Source organism: Chanodichthys erythropterus, chromosome 5 (assembly GCF_024489055.1).
Source record: "Chanodichthys erythropterus isolate Z2021 chromosome 5, ASM2448905v1, whole genome shotgun sequence".
Lineage (NCBI taxonomy): Eukaryota > Metazoa > Chordata > Actinopteri > Cypriniformes > Xenocyprididae > Chanodichthys > Chanodichthys erythropterus.
The window spans coordinates 17,064,671-17,086,511 of record NC_090225.1 but is presented as its reverse complement, the minus strand read 5'-3'; the positions used below and the strand labels follow the sequence as shown (position 1 = coordinate 17,086,511).

The window sequence follows — 21,841 nt, the reverse complement described above, 5'->3', positions numbered from 1 at the left end:
CATTACATGGATTCAAATAGCAGAAATAGTTTTTTCCTTATATGTTAAACACTGCAGGGAAAGAGCTACTTGGTGCTCTGTGTTCCCTTCATCAAATACTGAGCACTGTTTGAGCCAGCACTGTGTCAGCAGCTGGGTTGGCTCCCACTGACCACATGGCTTGAGCACCTAATGCCACTGCTAGGACAACAATGCACTTTTTATGGAGGGAAGTGAAGAGTGGGCGATGACCCTTTTGGATTAAACTGGACCACGGTGCAACGGGCACACGCTGACAAACTGGGTGTAATCGCTGTCTATAGCCGAAGACTTTACAGAGTTTCAGATTCTTCAGTGGGATGGGCTGAATGGTGAGTTACTGGTTGAAGTGGGTTTTTGCAATCTGTTTGCATCAGCCAAGCGGATGGGCAGAGTGTGAAAATATTGGTTATTTTACCTAACATTTACACAGGATGGTGAATTAAAACAAGGTAGTGTCAGCTCTTTAGCCACTGTTTACCCAGTCCGTGTGACATCGGTCCTTTTCTAGCCCCCCTTCCTCTAACGCTTTCATCTATAGCTTGTGATCTGTTCTTCACCTGCTTCTCTCCCCCCTCTCTCTTTCTTTCTGGTATGAATCTGTGTGTAATTCAGTTTGTCTTTTGATGTGCTATTAGCCTCATATTGTCTTGATGTTCCATATCCATCTGTGTTGTAATTGTTTACCAATAAAAGATTTTTTTTTTTTTCCACGCCTTTGATCACCACGGCCGGTTCTATAATATGCATTTAAAAAGGTCTGAATTCAGCAGGCAGAATCACTATGTAAATATCACATGTTTCATGAGGACCGTTAGATGCCTTAGGTGGATTTCCATAATGACATGAGTGACTCACAACGGCGTTACGTTTCAAGTCATCTGCTCTTGTTAACCTGTCCGTAACGTCTTTGATGGAAAATCCCTTGATCGATGGTCACAGTGTGAGCTGTTATAGCCCCCATAACCTAAACCAGATTCACGGTTATTAGATTTGCATTCGTTCTGTCCATTCATGCTGCCAAGTCACAGATATGGTCAAGTTATTTAAGTGCCTGTATAAATACCTCTTGAAATATTCCAGCTTTAATAAAATAAGTGGTTAATAACCGTTTTCCCTTCACCATGAGTTGGCGAAGAGAATGGAAAGAAAGTAAACATGTAAAGAAAGTTCAAATATTAATATTACGTGGATGCTATTTACAAAGTAACTTTGATTTAATAGAAATCAGTGCTTTATTATACAAAACAACTTTCAAGATTATTTTAGGACAATCAAGAATTTTCCATCCCTTCCCAAAAAGTGTCTCAGCTACTCAGTCTCTGTCTTCAGTCAGATGGTAACATCCATTAGAAATAGGAGTCAACATTATTAATGCATTTAACAATTATTCTGCTCTCATTTTGGCAAATATATCAAACTATGTGATATTATAAATCCATTTTACATACAGTTCATTCACATGCTTTAGGTCAGGATTTGGGCTTTATCAGTTTGCATTGCTTCGCAGTAAAAAAATTAGCTTAGAGCCTTGCAGCTAAATTATATCAATTTGTAGGTGTAACGAAAACAAAGCGACACATTTCTATCAATAAAATAGACAAGCATTGTGAATAAGAATTTAACATAAAACATCTCAGTGACACAGATATAATTTTACCTGTGGCATTTCACAGCTTAGATGTCAACATCTAAGAAAAAGAGGTCTCCTAACTCAGCCTAACTTAGCCCACATCATTTAACTTAGAACATATTAATTTCTATCGGCCACACATGATTGAAGCCTAATCAAGATCAAAGTGAAACAGTGGGATTTAGAGGGACCGGAGGCCAAATTTAGAGAATGTTTTAATAAAAAATTATGAGGCATTTACATAATTACAAACATAGAGATGATTATAATCGCACTCTTTCAGGTGAGTGGGAAATTTTCGAATTTGCTCTGTGCTGCTGGATATAGATACACTGAGGCAAAGGCTTCAGCTGAGAGCAAGACAAATTAGTCAAGGACACACAGAGGTGCTCTGATTTACCATCAAGGACACAGAGAAAAGGTCATAGATATGGATTAGCAATGTATATTATCATGGAAGAGATATTCGATATATAATTATACTATCTAACAATGATTTTAGTTAACTTATTGTTGTATGTATATGGCAAGCTCACTGCTTATGCAAAGACTATTGTTTTCTATGTGGGAATCAAACTGATTCTCCAACCTTGATGTTCAGTCTTCTTACGTTTTTGCTTTGGCATTTAAAAGATCAGACACTTCAAATAAATTTTATTGATTTTCACTATCATGTCCCCAGAAAGTGTCAATTTCTGTTTGTCTTTGATGTTGTTTGATGGCCCCTCCTTTGATATAACCAGTTACAGAATGGTTCATATGTCTTTACCATTCATATTATGTAATAAATGTATACTTGTGTATACACAGTCGTGGCCATCTTAAATTCTATATTTTTTTTTCTTTCTAGTTAAATGTCAGATGTTTCCCATTGAAAAAGATGAAGATGAAAGTTGTTTGCAAAGGTTTCAGGAAGCACCTGCCTCTGATCTGATGCCCAGTGGAGGAATTGACTGGTGGTTCATGAAAGAACAGGAGGAGTGATAACGGCTATGATATTCTCACATCACATGCGCGCCCACACACACACACACACACACACACACACACACACACACACACACACACACACACACACACACACACACACACACACACACACTTGTATATATGGTTTACGGAGACTTAGATGTAATGGTTTTTATACTGTACAAACTGTATATTCTATCCCCTTACACCACCCCTACCCCTAAACCTATACAGGAAACTGTCTGCATTTTTTAATTTAAAAAACACTGTTTAGTATGTTTTTAAGCCATTTTGTTTACGAGGACATATTTGTGTCCTCATAAATATACTGTACAAGCCGTAGATTCTATCCCCCTACATTACCCCTACCCCTAAGCCTACCCATAACAGAAAACTGTGCACATTTGTTCTTTCTCAAAAAAAAAACTCATATTCTGTATGATTTATAAGCCTTTTGAAAAATGAGGACATGGGGTAATGTCCTCATAAGTAATACCTTGTAATACCTATGTCATACCCATGACATTATACAAATTTGTGTCCTGATATGACACAAAAACGCACACACACACTGTATATATGTATATAGATTATTGCTTAGTACAGGAACTTGTTCCCGCCAATACATATGCTCATAAGCTGCTGTGCATATGCAAGACATATTGCTGCTGCACAAATATTTAAAATTACCCATAGCAGATCTATACAGGTGGAGCTGGGGAAGGTGGAGGGTTTCAGAGGAACTCTAAAAGCATGCTGCAAACTGCTATTGTAAATTCTAAACAGCCATTTAAATGTTGTAAGCAGCAAGCTCATTGGCTCCAAATGCGACATGAACCAATCAGCTTGTGCCAAGTTTCATTTTTGGGTTAGTTCACCCAAAAATGAAATTTCTTTCATTTAGTACTCACCCTCATGTTGTTGCAAACCTGTAAGATCTTCGTTCATCTTCGGAGCACAAATTAAGATATTTTTGATGAAATCCGAACCACACATAGGCAGCCCAGAAAGGTTGAAAAGACATTGTTAAAATAATCCATGTGACCACCACAGTGGTTCAACCTCAATGTTACGAAGCGCCGAGAATACTTTTTGCGCGCAAAACCAAAACAAAAATAAGACTTTATTTAACAATTCCATCTCCTCCCTGTCATTCTCCTATGCTGTTTACGTTCAGCGCTTCCGGGTTTTAAGCCAGAACGCTGACTCAGTATTGGCCAACACCGCTCACATGAGCAGCACGACGCATGTGTTCGATGCTGACGCAGGAGCAGGCCAATAATGAGTCGGCATTCTGACGAAGAACCTGGAAAGGTCTTGCGGGTTTGGAAGGACATGAGGGTGAGAAGTTGATGACAGAAATTTCATTTTTGGGTGAACTAACCCTTTAATACTGAGAATATCATCAGTTTGTGTTAAGGACACTTCTGACTGCGCCATCTAGAGTTTCATGACAGAACTAGGCATATAATTCATCATTATGTTTTTTTTTTATTATTTTTTTTATTTTATTTTTTAAAAAAATGTCAAAAAAAAAAGTGTCAATAAACTCCTTTCTCAACCATTACCATATAACAACAACCATGCTGAATGAAAACAAGAGACAAACACAGGAGTAGCCACAGGGTTATATGTATACATAATAAATGAGGAACTAACTAGACCAGGGGACTAGGACAGAACCAGGTGTGCAATATTACCAAGAAACTGGAGAAACATATACATTAGCATTCCCATTCATCTCAACAGCAGTTGCTCAGGTATGGATAGTTTGGAGATTATCAGAGCTTTCTAAAATACAAACATATGGTATATTAAAATAAAAGCACACCACGAACACATATTGGAGATTATAAATCAAATTTAAAATAATATACAAATACTGCAGCTGCAATAAGGGAAATTGTGAATGAAGATGAATCTTAGTGAGAGAGAGATGAGGAACTCATTCTTAATAAACAGCAGGATTATTGTCTCACACGCACACCAGAAACACATGCAGACACACACATTTTCTGCCTCTTTCTATTTTTTTCTTTCTTAAAGCTAATCCACTGCAGTCTGCAGCTATTTGCGCTTGTTCAGAAATTGACACCTTTTCCCCTCCCCTCCGTGCTGAAATTAGTGAGAGGTGGTTTCTGGGTAGTTGACCTGAGGTTAAAAACATCTCTCTGTAATATGGTGTGATGCTCTTTGGATGCTTAATCCTCCTGGGCTTTGAGGGATTATTCTCTCTTTTTCTACATCCTGTGCTTTCTCGTTGACTCAGTCCTTCCGTTATCTAGCACATTCATCCCTCCGTTGTCTCACCTCACAAGATGCATTCAAAACCTGCAAGCATTTTATGTCTAAGTATCCTGCTTTTCTGTAAATTAACTACAAAAGACGCCCACCCACCCACAGACACACACAATCAAATCTTTAGCAATTAGCCAGTGATTTATTTCGACATTTCCAAAATGATCGATATTACCCAATCCACACTGCTCCTAAAACAGCTCTCATCTGTGTTAAACTTGAGCTTAATAGCTGTAATCGAGAATCCTATTTCAATCACCCTAGTTCAGTCTCACAAACTGTCATCTAAATCCTCTCATCATCTCCCAAACCACTTCAAGTTTTCACTGTCAAGTTTATTTACATTTTTTTTCCCTTCAAGAGTGCATTAAAGTATTCTGTTTCTGAAAAAGAGCCATTCTTTTCTTTTAAACAAGCCTCCATTTTCCACCGTCAAGTTATCAATTCCCTCATCACGTCAAAGATCTGTGGTGATTACTGTAACTCATGCCTGTCTTCCTAGAGGGGGACAAAAGACACCTATTGACTAGCACATCATTCACAATGTCAATATGGATAGCCCTATAATGGAGATGCCCTATTATCGAACTTCAAAAGAAAGAAGGAGAGAAAGAAAGAAAGAAAAAGAAAGAAGGATTATTTTTGTCATATGCAAGTCAACCCAAATGATGATTTATCTATGTAACACATCTGGTTTAAGCCTCCAAAGCATGTTCTAATCTATACAGACAGATTATTTTTTGGTATTCTAATAAATATAACCGCTTCTCTGCACATCCTTAATTCGTATACAACACATTTTCTGAGAACATGAACAAAGTTACGCAAGTATTCTGCACAAGAGTTATAAGAGATATTGATTTGGAGAGGAGTATAGTATGCTGCTGCCACTGAAGTGCTTTCCACAAACCAGCACCGACACTCATCCGTGGGGACTCCACAATCCAGGCTCTATTCTAAGAGTGTCTTATTGTCTTTGGTTTCTCTATATTAGGAAAGGATACATTACCTCTGACCAAAGTCAAGCTAAGGACAGACAGCGGGTGGCAGAGGACTAGCAGGAACAGAAACTAGAATTTGCCCCCCAGACAAGAAAGGGACGGTGGGGGAGCTGCCCCTTGACGGCTCTCAATTAGACAGTTCACCTGGAGGAAAGACAAGTAGGACAGACAGATGGAAATAGAAAGGTGAGGGAAATGCACAGGGGTGATGTCACTTACTAAAGTCAAATAGGTGACCTGTTTTGGGGAAATACAACAATGATCGGCAACTGAGGGTGTCTGTGTAGAGCGCTGAGAACATAATCAATAGCATTACCACATTTTATGACAACATATCTCTAAGAAGTAGAACCTGATTTCACCAAGTGCAACATGTCATCTTTGTCAATCTTGGAACAACATTCCAAGCAACCAATCAGATTTAAGGGGCAAGTTTACAGTTTATGTCAAGTTTTAGCTTACAACCAGGGTTAGGTGCTTCTGCATCAATGCTATTCAACTTTCCCTCTGATTTTAGGGATAACTTATGAGTAAGGTTAGGTTTAGGGGTAGGCATGATACATTTTTGGACAAGAATGCTGTTCCAGGATCAACAAAATATGTTGACCCAGGAACATGTCTAACTCAGCAAAATCGGGACGTTCCTCTAAGAATACTCTTGATAACTGTTGAGTGAACCATTTTCAGTATCTAAATTCAAATGTGACCTTTGCAACAAACTGAAAAGGTCCACTGTCTTCTTTTTAACTGCTATTCATTAGTCACAGAAGTTTCAGTTAATGTGCTGGTGATTCAAAAGATCAGTTCTTTCTAATCTCATGTGACCTACTTCTGCTTTCTTTACACATAGACCTGTGCTGTATCGATCTTTGAAAGCGTATGTTAGTATATATTTTTATCATATCTTGTAGCAGTCAGATTGAGACACTTGTGGACGCTTAAACTTTGTCCTAGGTTCAGATAGAGGACAAACAGCCCTGAAGGAGAGGATGCTGGGAAAAGACAAGTCCAGCATAATAAATTACAGTGTGGTACATTGTACAGCAAGCACTCTGTCTTAATATAGCACCTCAAAAGAAGATGATTAATAAATAAAGAGCCTGATGCAGTGTTTCCATGCTTTTTCCCAGAATGACGAACACTACAAGAAGTTTCAGTTACAAACATACTTTTCCCCTCTATCACTTTCCATTTACTTCTATTGTTTTTATAATGCATTAGCTACACTCTAAAAAAATGCTGGGTTAAAAACAACCCAATTTGGGTTGAAAATGGACAAACCCAGCAATTGGGCTATTTTAACCCAGCAGTTGGGTTAAATGTTTGCCCAATGTGCTGGGTAGTTTTATTTAACCATAACCATTTTTAAGTATTGTTTAAAAATTACTGTATGGCTGGCTTAAAATGAACCCAAAATAGGTGGGAAATCAAAAGGAGAACACTTATTAATAAGCAATTTAAAGGGATAGTGAAAATTTGATGTTTATCTGCTTACCCCCACAGTGCATCCAAATTGTAGGTGAACTCGCTTAGTGAGGTCTGATCGCGTTCTGACAACGGCAGTGATGTCTCGCGCATATACTTCAATGAGTGCAAGACATCACTGCCGTTGTCAGAACGCGATCAGACCTCACTAAGCGAGTTCACCTACATCTTGGATGCGCTGGGGGTAAGCAGATAAACATCAAATTTTCATTTTTGGGTGAACTATCCCTTTAATAAATGTTTATTATATAGCGTCAGCATTAGTTCAGGCAGGCCTCATAGTCAAGCTCCGCTATCAGCTGATTCTCAAATTCCAGCCCCACCTATATCAGCTGATCCAATTTCTATGGACTCCATTGGCAACTCTAAAATAAGGCGCATTACTTAAATGCAGCTTCAGTCTCTCTGCCTGCTTGGCTGCTTCCACTGCACGCTGCTTGCAACCCACCTCCTCCCCAGCTCCTCCTTAAACTTGTGTATAACTTAAACAGTGTCATTCTGTTGTCATTGATGCATGCTGTGTTCTCAATAGGGGGATTTTCTGCTGCTCTCCCAGTTAAAAAATTGGAGGTTGTCCCCAGAAGCTGCTGCTGTTCCCGGTCTTGGCTTTCATGGAGCTCATGAAAGGACGGGTAATTTAGAACAGAGCCATACCGCCAAATTGTAACTTTAGCAAATATGCCAATAAAAAATTGACTAAATTTTGTCTCTTGTAATTTTTGTGGTCCTGACTGAAGTGTAATTATTATTCATTAAACTTATTAATAAATGTTCATTTATTAAACTAAACATAATAATGTTCCTTTCCAAAATACTTTGGGTTCATTTTAAGCAAGCAATACAGTAATTTTTAAACAATAGATGAGTTAAATTAAACTACCCAGCTGGCTGGGTCAAACATTTAACCCAACCACTGGGTTAAAACAACCCAATCGCTGGGTTTGTCCATTTTCAACCCAACTTGGGTTATTTTTAACCCAGCATTTTTTAGAGTGTAATAATATTTTCTAACCTAACTCCAAAACCAAGCCTTATAGAAATCCTTTTGCAACATTATTTAATGTTTATTGAGCAATTTACATGAGAGGGACTGTAAAAGGAACCACAATGGAAAAACCTGACCAGAATCATCACACAGACTTTTCACAGACAACTGATGAAATAATAGCTTTCATCCTCACATGATCTTGCAGGAAAATGGTCTATTTATCAAAATAACAGTGAATGATGAAAAATGTTATGCAACAGTGTTTTTCAGTCAGTCATACAAAGCAATACCCCTATTACTCAATTTCATATATGCTCTTAGAAAATACAAATCGCTTGCCTATAAGGAGAATTCTGAAATAGAACTAAACATTCAAAGAAACACTATGTTCATTTATGTCTATTTGTATTACAATAACTGCTGTTATAAAACCTTGTAATGAATGAAAATCTTAATATGCCTGCAATTTTCAATCTGCACAATCTGTTTATGTTATTGCATGTTTGGCCAGCATCCTGTTCATGTCAAACTAAAAGATCAGAGAAAAAGAGTGGGATGAACCAGTCCAAATGTAACATTTGGGCTGATCTAGTCGAAATTTTCTGAGAATTGTTAATCTCTTATTCTGCTACATAAAAAAAAAAAAAGTAAGCATGGATATGTAATATTGTATTGCTTTATTTTATGATCTCACGCTCAAACACACAGTAAAACATGCACATGGTCCCATTCTATTTATACAATACTATTAGTTCACTGCGTAATTTACTGTATATAGGCGCTATATAATACTTACTAATAATCTAGCAACCTATTCAATATTCATATTCAGTCACTAGAGACATATATGTTTCATCTGTATGGGTGTGTCATTAAAATTCATTCATTTACAGCTGAGTCAGGAGGTGGTTTGCACAACTCCTGTTACCACACCGGCTACACAGGTTTACAGTGTCTTGTTTACTCTGCTACAAATCTCAAATCCCAGTATTAACCAATCCAATCTATTATAAATCTTTAATAAAAGTGGCACACTGGAGCACAGCATGAGTGTTAGTGATGATGGAGCCAGGTGGATACTGATAGCTGAGTCTGGAGTCTTCTGACATTTGTCCCAAAGTCTCTCTAATCCTCAACCAAGTCACACCATGAGAAAACTCATCATTTAATCTCTGCTGCCGACCATAACTGTGACCTCACAGCAGAACCTTATATTATCTGGTAAAAAAAATAAAATAAAATGATATATATATATAAAAAGACACACATACACACACATATATGATGATGGTTTTATTCTATTGGTAACATTTCACTTTATTTGTTCACTGTAAATTTATATTTGTTCATAATACATTACTACTGATTATTTATACAACAAAAAGTTAAATTAAAAGTTAAATATGTTTATGCAAAATGAACAGTGACCAAGAATAATAAATGCTGTAAAAGTATTTTTAATTATTAATTCTTGATACATAATTACCTAAACCTTATTATAAAGTGTTACTGGGTAAAATGATTGTGATTACATTATAAATTACTTTAAATTGTAAATATTAAATTTGAGGTGCCTTACTGGATTTGGGATGGTTGAAAATCTAAAGCTGAATTATAGTCCTTAAAACATGCATGCATGAGCTAAAATTTGCACAAGTGCATCTGTACAATATAAGAAAATGAAAATTGGTTGAGGATTTTTTTTAAACCCTGGTCTTAGATACAGCCAGAGTCCAACCAATCAGAAAGAAAAGCAAAGCTGGGTGCTGATAAAGAACCTCTCTTCCACCACTTCCACATTTCTCTGAAAACCAAACCTGACTGGACAAGTAGAGGCCCTGCAGGCAGACAATGAGTTTTTATGTGTTTGGACAGTCCTCTGTCCTCTGAAAAAATCACTGTATCCTGGTGTTGGTTTGGGTGGAAAGGGAGAGAGAGAGAGAGAGAGAGAGAAATGTACCATCATACAAGGTCTGTTTGTGTGCAATAATGTGATGCCACAGCAAACACTATTTATGCATAGGACCCGGTGAGATTCAAAATGTAATTTTTGCTTGAACAAAAGACAGAAAATGCCCACATGATCATGCCTCCAAAATTGATTAACAACCTCTGCAGTTATAAGTATTGTTTTTTCTAAGTGATCTGGGTTTTTTCAGCTGTACACATATGGTGGTGTCAGAATAACAGAATGCCAAACTGAGTGTCATAAGACAAAGAGATTCACATATAAATATCATCAACGCACACATCAGATATGGTAAACGGAAGCCCAAGCATGTTTGCTTGATGCGTGTGAGACCCAGTGAGATACATTCACATTTGTTATGCAGCACATCTGAGCTTCCGGAAGAGGTTTGTTGTCTCGCATGTGAAGCAAATTCGGTTGAGCTTCTGTTTATGCTCACTGATCAGTATTTATATGTGAATAAAAGTCTAAATTCAATCTGTTCATCATATAAATCTGTCGAGTCTCCTCAGAAAATTTAGACTAAATCATTCAATTCACATGGATTAGCTTTGGATTAGATTTCTCTTTATAGACTTTTTGAACCTATAAAGTTTTAGTTGCATTGGTTGTCTATGGGTGGACAGAAAGCTCTAAGATTTCATCCAAAAGATCTTCATTTGTGTTCAGAAGATGAACGAAAGTCTTACAGGTGTGGAAGGAGACGAGGGTGAGTAATTAATGACGGAATTTTCATTTTTGGGTGAACTAACCCTTTTGGTGTTAAACGTTACTCTCTTGCATTTCAGAAAGGTAATTAAAGGGTTAGTTCACCCAAAAATTTAAATTCTGTCATTTATTACTCACCCTCATGCCGTTCCACACCCGTAAGACCTTCGTTAATCTTCGGAACACAAATTAAGATATTTTTGTTGAAATCCGATGGCTCAGTGAGGCCTCCATAGGGAGCAATGACATTTCCTCTCTCAAGATCCATAAAGGTACTAAAAACATATTTAAATCAGTTCATCAGACACGCCGAATCATTATGCTCCGAAGCTTCATGAAACAGTGTTTTGAAATCACTATATAAAGTGGTTTTTTTTTTGTTTTGTTTTTTGGTGCACCAAAAATATTCTCATCACTTAATAATATTAATATTGAACCACTGTACTCACATGAACCGATAATTTTTTGTTTTGTTTTTAGTACATGAATGGATCTTGAGAGAGGAAATGTCATTGCTGGCTATGCAGGCCTCACTGAGCCATCGGATTTCAACAAAAATATCTTAATTTGTGTTCCAAAGATTAACGAAGGTCTTACGGGTGTGTAACACCATGACGGTAAGTAATAAATGACATTATTTTCATTTTTGGGTGAACTAACCCTTTAATATACTTCAAGAAAACCCAACTTGTGCTGTATGTGTGTGTTGGGTTTCCATGTTTTATTGGGACATTCCAAAAACATAAGGATTTTTATACTGTACAAAGTTTACATTCTATCCCCTAACCCTAAACCTACCCATTGCAGAAATCTTTCTACATTTTTACATAAAAAAAAAAATAAATAAATAAATAAATAAATAAATAAATAATCACTTGATTCACTTGATTGACTCAAGCTGCTTAGCTCATGGTGGACCAAAAAATGTCTTTGTGGGGACATTTTTTTTTTTTTTGTCCCCATGATGTAGGACCACACACACACACACACACACACACACACACACACACACACACACACTGTAGTAGCTATTTATAGCTACTCACTGCTTTTGGTCATGACCCAAGAGTACCCAACACTGCTATGGGAACATGCTGCAGACAAAATATTTATAATTTAAAGATTTGATTCATTATACGTAAACTGTAAACAAAGTCAAACTGTAATCGTGACTGGGATTTAATGCTCTTGTTTTGTGATAAAAGCCTCCGAAGATTTTAGATTCAAGCCAAGCAGAGACATTGTCCTTAAATTTTAATGAAAGCTGAGTGAATGCTTATGACAAAAAATGTTATGATAAAATCCCCAACATCTCTTTTTGGAAAAACTCTAATCTATAATTCATCACTCTAAACCCAGAGATTCACAAATTGGAGAGGCTTCCAAACTTGCTGAACGATCAAGGTAAAGGGATGGGGAGGGATAGAACAGACCCTCAAGGGATTCAAGGGTTGCTTTGAGCTTTGCTGTTCTACATGCTGACATCCATTATACTTTAGGAACACAACAGACATAATAGCACTTCCTCTTAAACACTGTATTAGAGGAAGTGTGAGGCAAGTGATCACTATATCACAAAAGTCTGACACCACTTGCAAGAACATATGACCTTTCGAAAAAAACGGTTCACATGCTCAGCGTTACAAATATGCTTATTTGATTAGTGACTTACATAGTGCAGAATCGTATACAATAAATAATAATAAAATAAAAAAATATATATATATTCCACCATGTTTCAAATTTAAATCGTATTTCAATGACTTTTGGACATCAGCATTTACATACAGTACTCTATATATCACAGTCTAATCATTATGTATGCCGCAGTGAAGATTAAAAATAATTAATCGAAATGAAAATTCTCTGGGGCCAAACTTTAGTCGAGATTTGCTGCCTCAGCATCTGAGCTTCAGTGACAGCCACTGAGTTTCAGCCTCATGTTTAGCACATCATCAATTATAAACCGTGTGGGGTAATCATGAGGGACATTTTAATACGAAACAACGTTTTAAAAAAAACTTTGTTCTTGGCCAAAAGTTGCTGTATTTTTAATAATCTGTTATGTAAAAAGATGAAACCCACTCATGGGAGAAGCAGAGAGCAGATGACAAGATGTTTTGGACCTCAAAATGAATGAAAAGAGAGAGAAAGACAGATAAGCCAATCAACAGATGGGTGGAAAAACAGATCATGCAACAGATGGACAGACATATCACACGGCTGGTATAAGCATGAAGATGCTACAGGGTTAAAACTTTCTCGAAATGCACAACCACACTTGCATTCCTACACTGCCTTATCTGACAGCACTGAGCTCCAGCCATTTTCTCAGGAAACTGGCCAGTCTCTGATAAGATTAATTCCCATGAGCCAGTCCAAACAGGCTTTTGGCTTGGGCCTCCACACCAAGAACATCATCCAAAACAGGACAGATTAAAATTCACAAGCCTGCAAACATATGCTAACATAACCTGCCAAGTCAGACTGGCTTTTATTGGACACATACAAGTGGCACATACAAGCCCAGACAGAATTTTATAATAAAAATGTGCCGATAAATGAGATAATTAGGCTGTTTCCAAGATATCACAACTACATAGTGTCTTATTTCTTGTGAACGGCCAAACATGCGCTAAACGAGTATGCACTGATTTCCAAGTATACAATCTAATACCCGAATAAGCTCCAGTGTTAAATGAACTGCAGAACACAACAGTCCTAAGGCCTGCTGATGAAAATACCACTATATAAGTATGTAGTCAAGCCAAGTTCTCTATGACTCATAAAAACACATCTAGGGTTATTACAGATCTGGCTTCATTGAAGCATAATTATGTTTTTTGACGAACATGGCTGACTTCTTGCTATAGAAATGTAACCATGGAAACTGAGTGAATCTGTGTTGAGGGGCATTGAGTGTCCAGCTTCCCATGGTGAGAGCTGAGGCATGCTGGGTAGCGGGTTTTGTTCCGACATTGTTAGCGAGGAACTGCCCACTCATTCTTCTATAGCTCAAACTTCTGCTAGATACAACAGCATAATTGTTGCTAATGCAAATGGGTGAGGAAATTTTTATGAAAACTTGACACGCACAAACTGAGTACACTAATTTAATGCCATATGTAATGTGGAGTGCTATTACTGTATGAAGTTGTTGGAGGAAGATCACAAGAGTCAGTGCTGCCACCTAGTGTATATAAACATGCATGCATCCTGGCATGTTTAGCTATTAAAGGGATAGTTCACCCAAAAATGAAAATTCTGTCATCATTTACTCACCCTCAAGTTGTTCCAAACCTGTATAAATTTCTTTGTTCTGCTGAACACAAAGATATTTGGAAGAACGTTTGTAACCAAGCAGATCTCGCCCCTAACGTCTGTGATATTTAAGTTTTCAGAGAGTCAAAACTACAAAGTTTGCTCTCTCTCTCTCTCTCTCTCTCAGGTGAGGTTGCTGGCCCATTTTGAGGGAGAATTGCGGAGTGGAACTGCAGAGATGGGAAAATGCAGCCTCATCACATTTCCCCGCTCTGCTAGGGAAGATGCGACTAATTAAACTGACTCCAGATCAGTCACCATGACAAAACGTCTCAGGTGGGCTGACCCAGTTTTTCTTCCAGCAAGTACAATATTATACACATCAGGGAAACCCCATCAACAAACAATCACACAAACACAATATTGCAGGCCTAAGAATCCCAGATCACACTACCATGGATGCAAAACAATTCTTTCACTATTTTATGTAAGGTCTCTTAGACTGCAAAAGGGTGTTGTCAGAAGTCATAAGCTCTCTTACGAGTTTCGAATTTGAATGCATTGTTTCATACTAACTTACAAGCTGGAAGATTCACATTCACAACTTTACATTTCTTTAGTGTCTGAGCATCTCATTGTTTAAATCAAATAGTTTCATTAATAGCCTAAATAAAGTTGTGGATCACCAGTTAGACTGGTTTAAGTGGGTGGCGTTTCTTATAACATGAACAAAAGCTGATGAGAAACCTGATAACCTAAAATCACAGTATCCCCATTCTGATAATTCCTAAACCTGTTTTTCTTGTATTTTAGAAACTTTCAGTATTTTGTTTATGTGCTTTCTGTGTCTTTTCTAGGTTTTAAAGTTTATCTTCTGCTTATTAAAAATGCATTTATTTTATGCAGTTGTCATTCGTTTCATTCATCATTTGAAGAAAAACTAAATATCTTACATACATGTATTAAAAGAACAAAACTGTTTTGAAGAATGTCAAAAGTTTTATTTTCAAAACGTTTAGTAGAAGTGATTTTTTTTGTGCATTTTCACTGTGAACCTACAGATAGTCCTCATTCCTAAAACCAGTTTATAATCCCATCAAACAACTCCAATGTGCTTTTACACGTATATTGCACTAAACAACACATTAATACAATGGTTAAGATTGAAACATGAATACTATATTAACATATTTTGTCATATAACATGTCAGAAAATCTTGAACAGACTGGAACTTCAAAGTAAAAACTGGCTACACTGTAGGAATGAGCAAAAGAACTGGATCTGTAAATGCTCAGGGTGAACGAACCCAAACTTCATTGTGCCTGTTGATGAAATCCCATGGTGCGTCATAGCCAGCTGCATCAAACCTGTTTTCAATAAATTCCTTTCCTGCAGCCCTGAGGTCTTCTCTAAGCTGCTGCACATTCTCTAAGGCGTCTTCATCAGAAGCCATACCACCAAACGACCTGTAATGCCCAGCAAAGACAGAATGTTTAAATGAGAAACAGTAAATGAACCGTTTGACTGTCATTGTTTAGTGAAATGACTAACCTGACATAGACAATCCCGGCTGGTATAACTGTTTTTCTGATGGTCGTATCGTTGGGTTCAGGGATGTCCGTGTCAGATTGATAGACGGAAATGGACACCTGTCTTTCCCCTGTTCCATCAGCTTCCTTCACTGACACCAGCACAGGCCTGGTCATGGTAATCTCCTTATCTGAGAAGTAAAATTACAGTTAAGATTAGTGAAAATTAACGACGACTTACTTTCTCCATTAAAACCATAAGATTGGTGAAGCTTACTTACTCGCACTGTTTTGCCCATGATTGAAATAATAGAGTTTCCAAAATCCCTCCTTTATATCACTCTGGCTGGTACTCGCAATATCAGTGGTAATCCAGTAGCTCATGTCGTAGTTGCGCTCCTCAAATCCCTTTTTATTTCCACAATGATAGAACTTTTTATATGTAACAAACTAAATTTAAAGTATTCCAAACTAAAAAAAAAAAAAAAAAAGGTAGTAGACCTACCTGATTTTCTTGAACCAGAGTGTACACGGGACACTCATATCCACGACAAAACCGGGGTGCTTCCCAACATTCTGTATATGGGAAACATATACATCCAAACAGGAGACACAGAGCTGGTAGAGTTATCGCCATTGCACTGCAAGATGACGGATATTGTCACAGGTTGTTTGTGTACTGTGCTCTCGTGTCATCCACTAGACACACCCCTCATCATTTCATGGAATTCTCCCTCCCCTCGCCACTAAACTACCATCTAGAATGACACCAAGAAAACAATTAACCTGCTACACTTCCATGAATTTCTTTCTTCCATGAAAAACAAAGGAAAGAACAGTAGATATTTTCCATGCAATTACATAGGACAGGACACACAAAAAAATATAAATACACCAGAAAAGACAGATTAGTGAATAATGACTTGCATTATTGTGTTTTCAAACTCAGCAGCACTGATCTATTAACTATCAGCATTGTGTCCTTGAGCAAGGCACTTCATCATTAGTAACTCCAGTAATAAGTGTACTGTAAATTGCTTTGAATAAAAGTGTCACTTAAATGACTAATGAGTAATTTTTAATTTGACTAAGCTGACAAAGTTAGGGCTTGCTTAAAGGTGTCAGCAGGAATCACCAGTTATATAACTGAAGGAATGTTTCCTCATAAATAATTTGCCTCTTTAATTCAAAATAAAACCGGTAGGATGAACAGGTGCAAGCCTTTAATTCACTTGAAAGTGATCCATGCAGAGTTCTTCCAGCACTAATCATAAAACAAAAGCAGAATCATAATGGAAATAGCCCAGCAGACTCAAGACCACATATCCCTCCATAAATGTATCAGCTTAAGGTTGTTAATCATAAGCTTTAATGACGTTTAAATGGTTGCTGCGGCTCAGGTGAGATGTCTAAATCTCTCTCATTTTCACTGTTAGATGAAGCTTTACAAGAAATAGATGTTCAAAATCTGCAATTTATTAACCAGGCTGTAAAAGTTTGAGTGATGTATAATAAGGTATCAGAAATTGCCCTTACATAGACATCTCTCTGTCCAAAACCAATTCATCTGAACTATTTGAGATGACAGTTTATCCTCTGACCTACATCTTAGACAAAACCTAAAGCAAGTTATTTTCCAAAACAATGTTATGTTTTGTAAACTGAGCCCTGTGTTGTGACACACATATATAGATCTTCGTAGATCCATGTCATTCCAAACTGTTCATCCCAAAGTGCTCTTAAGTGTTTTTTTTCTTGCTTGTGAACAAAAACCAGTTCCAGTGTGCACTAGATTAAAAATTAATTATTAAGTATTGCATTAATTAATTAATTAATTAATTAATTAATTCATGTCTATATGATCCACCTCTTGATTTTGATTGATTGTATTTTAATCGAACAATGGCTTATAATGTCTATGAATAATAATAAGAAGAATTATAAGAATTATTATTATTATTATTATTTAATAATAATTAAATATTACATTATTTTAATAATTATAGATATATTATAATTTATAATTGTAAGGTAGAATAAATAAATAATCAATCAGCCTTTAGGGCCATCCCTACAGTCTGATATTTATTTTAAATGTATTATTATTATTATTATTACTACTACTACTACATCATTAAGAGTTAAATAAATAAATGAATAAATAAATAATCAGCCTTTAGGGCCATCCCCCAGGCTGATATTTTTAATAAACAAACAAACAAACAAATAAATAAAATAGTCAGCCATTAGGGCCATCCCTATAGTCATATTCATTTTAAATGTGTTATTATTATTATTATTATTATTATTATTATTACATAATTAAGAGTTAAATAAATAAATAAATAAATAAATAAATGAATAAATAAATAATCAGCCTTTAGGGCCATCCCTACAGTCTGATATTTTTAACAAACAAACAAACAAACAAACAAATAGTCAGTCTTTAGGGCCATCCCTACAGTCTGATATTTATTTTAAATGTATTATTATTATTATTATTACACAATTAAGAGTTAAATAAATAAATAAATAAATAATCAGCCTTTAGGGCCATCCCTCCGGTCTGATATTTATTTTAAATGTATTATTATTATTACTATTACTACACAATTAAGAGTTAAATAAATAAATAAATAAATAATCAGCCTTTAGGGCCATCCCTCCAGTCTGATATTTATTTTAAATGTATTATTATTATTACTACACAATTAAGAGTTAAATAAATAAATAAATAAATAAATAATCAGCCTTTAGGGCCATCCCTCCAGTCTGATATTTTCAATAAACAAACAAACAAACAAACAAATAAATAGTCAGCCTTTAGGTCCATCCCTACAGTCTGATATTTATTTTAAATGTATTATAATTATAATTATTATTATCATTATTACATAATTAAGAGTTAAATAAATAAATAAATAAATAAATTAATAAGCCTTTTGGGCCATCCCTACAGTCTGATATTTATTTTAAATGCATTATTATTATTATGCTAAATTTGCACATCTAAACTGTCTTCAAATGGTGAACGATTTAGAGGGCACCACCACCAGGTGGCGCCCAATAACAAAACATTATCTGTCTCCAAAAGAAGGGGGCGTGTGACGGAACAGAAAGAGAGAGGGAGAGAGAGAAAAATCACAACTCAGCCAGTCGAGCATTTTGAGAGGGTGCTGTCACGCACTCTGAGTACAGAAGCAACCAGCCGTGCGCCTTCCTTATGCGCGCGGACAGCAGGCTCGGGTTCAGCACCGCACTGAGCTGGACAGGATGCTGACGGACAGATGGAAACAGACCAAACGTAGAGACAGAGGGTCCACCCGTGCAGCAAGCGCATAAAGGGGAGAAGTATTCGCCGGTACTCTAGGGCTGCATCCCTGTCTTCAGAGGGGACAGCATGGGCAGAACTGTTATCCTTAAAATGCTAGTCACAAAAATTCGATCCTAAAAAGGGGGAATTCGAGGAAAAGTGGCAACGAAGGATTTGACTGGCTTGTTGGTGATTTGTTTTATAGCCTAGCACTTTGATAAGTTGCTCGGGAGAATGGAAAAGCCCATCCAGCCTCAGCTGCAGTCGAGCATATCCAAGAGCGCAGAAGGTCCCTCAGAGGATCTCTCCAAACTTACGGATGAGGAGCTTCTGAAATGGAGCAAGGAGGAGCTGGTTCGCCGGCTGCGCAAAGCCGAAACCGAGAAGATGAGCGTTATAGTGGACCACAGCAATCTCATCCGAGAGGTGAACCGCAGGCTGCAGCAGCACCTCAACGAGATACGAGGGCTGAAGGTAAGGCGAGCCTGGGTTCAGCTTACAGTGTGTAGGCGAATTGGAATGGCGATCGCATTAACTCTTCTGTAGCCTTAGATCATTTTCATTGAGAAATACCACATTGTTTTGGTACTAATCAAACAAAAGCTCATTGTATATTAATTATTTTTTATATATATAAAATAATTTATTTTTAAAAAGCGTCACGTGATCTTTACAGGTCCAATTTTACACGTTTTCACGTGGCATTTTGGCATGTTGTGCAGCTTTGAATATTTTTTTCCCCCTCTAAGATTTAGCTCCTCGCACATGCGTTCTGTGTCTGTGATGGACATAAATGTTCCCCAGGGTAAAGCGCCTCTTAAATGTAATTTTGTCCTAGAACATTAACTATATATATATATAAGTTTTATATATATATATATATCTATATATCTATCTACTGTATCTATCTATCTATCTATCTATATCTATCTATATATATCTATATATATCTATATCTATATATATATATATATATATATATATATATATATATATATATATATATTATATACGCCAGTATTGTACTTCACTTGCAACAAACTTGCTCTGCTCTGACATCAGTGTTGAGTCATAGATTTTTATTGTTCCAGGAGGTGAATCAGAAGCTTCAAGAGGACAACCAGGAGCTGCGGGACCTCTGCTGCTTTCTGGATGATGACCGGCAAAAAGGAAAGAAGGTGTCGAGGGAGTGGCAGCGCTTGGGCCGCTACAGTGCAGGGATCATGCGTAAGGAGGTGACGCTGTACCTGCAGAAGCTGAAAGAGCTGGAGCAAAGGCAGGAGGAAGTAGTGAGGGAGAACCTTGAACTGAGAGAGCTGTGCCTTATGCTGGATGAGGAGAAGGGCTCTGGAGGCACTGGCAGGTCAGCAGGTACCGGGGGACCAGCCGGATGCAGGAATTCAATCGATAGCCAGAGCAGCCTGTCTCACGCCAGCGGTCCTGGGCCTGGCCTACTAAGGGATGTAGGTGACGGGAGCAGTACCTCCAGCGCGGGCAGCACCGACAGCCCTGACCATCTCACACATAAGCAGCAGCTGTTGGGTGGCCCGGTTGGAGGCAGTCCTGACCACCTACATAAGCCAGGCTCAGGGGAGGAGGCACCGGGTCCTGAGCATGCAAGCCGCAGACATAGCACCAGCCAAGAGTACGCAGCGCACACCTATCCCCAAGTCTGCCGGTCTCGCTGTGGGTCCTTCTCCAGTCCAGATCATAAGGGCCTACGGGGTCTCAGTCCAGAGAAACTTGGCAAGAGCCTGTCGAGAGGCAGTCCAGAGCAGTTCTCAAAACACTTGCTGGTGTCCTCTCAGCCACCTGGCAGCCCGGACCTTTTCCAGAAGCACAGGGCTAGCATGGCTAGCATGTGTGGGAGTCCAGAGCCCAAACAGATTCTATCAGGGACACCGGAGCACCTACAGAAGGGACGTGTCATATCCGGGAGCCCAGAGTTGTCGAGGCATCAGCACAGCAAGTTTGGCAGCCCTGGCCGAGAGGTGGCACAGAAGCGGCCGGGCGTAGAGGAGATGTCCCCTCATCACCGGAGCATCTATAGCGGTATGAACGGTGGGTCCGACTGGAGCCTGCTGTAGCACCCACAGAGAGATATGGAGTCCCATTTGAATGCACATGCAGAGAGGATGGTCATCTTTCATGCTGGAGCCAGCAAAGCCCCAATTCCCAGCCAGGCACTAAACCATCCCATTCAGCCAGCCATGATCTGCATTTAGACTAGTTTTACTTTGCTCAGTTCAGGAAAGGCAATGGCCAGATAGAGCAGGGGCTTTAGTGTCTGGCTAGAGCAGAACATCTCATCTCTGGTAAAAGTCGGTGGTGTCCAGTCTTGGTCCTCTTGGGCCATGATTTTAACAGGCTTTAACTGCCTCCTATCAATCAGCCTCTGTACCTGTGCCTCCGAAGCCATTTTTTCTATGCTCTGGAACCCAGCTGAGGGAACACTGTAATAAATCAATCAATCAATCAATCAATCAAAGACCAAAATGCTCAGAGGCCCAACAAAAGCCAGAAGACAGTGCTGCCCAGCAGGACCAGGAGTGGACACCATTGTATTTGCCATATGCACGCAGGTGAGTGGAGTGGCAAAGTGGATGAGTCAGCAGCACTTGAGAAGGAGAAGTGTTGAGAAAAGGCCCATTCTTTTTATCTACCCTTT

The 21,841-nt window shown here is 38.0% G+C and overlaps 2 protein-coding genes across 2 annotated transcripts; one reads left to right on the top strand and one right to left on the bottom strand.

Annotated features, from left to right (window-relative positions):
• Positions 1-15,349: 15,349 nt before the first annotated feature.
• Positions 15,350-16,511, bottom strand: soul2 (heme-binding protein soul2). The gene is made up of 4 exons (XM_067385274.1): positions 16,366-16,511; positions 16,142-16,268; positions 15,883-16,051; positions 15,350-15,797 (listed from the first exon to the last, which is right to left on the bottom strand). Exons 1-4 carry the CDS (start codon positions 16,495-16,497, stop codon positions 15,623-15,625), a joined length of 603 nt encoding a protein of 200 aa, XP_067241375.1. The 5' UTR covers positions 16,498-16,511; the 3' UTR covers positions 15,350-15,622.
• Positions 16,512-19,339: 2,828 nt separating this feature from the next.
• Positions 19,340-21,260, top strand: ccdc85a (coiled-coil domain containing 85A). The gene is made up of 2 exons (XM_067385272.1): positions 19,340-19,647; positions 20,265-21,260. The coding sequence occupies exons 1-2, from the start codon at positions 19,408-19,410 to the stop codon at positions 21,258-21,260; spliced, it is 1,236 nt and encodes a 411-aa protein (XP_067241373.1). The 5' UTR covers positions 19,340-19,407.
• The last annotated feature ends 581 nt before the right edge of the window (positions 21,261-21,841 follow it).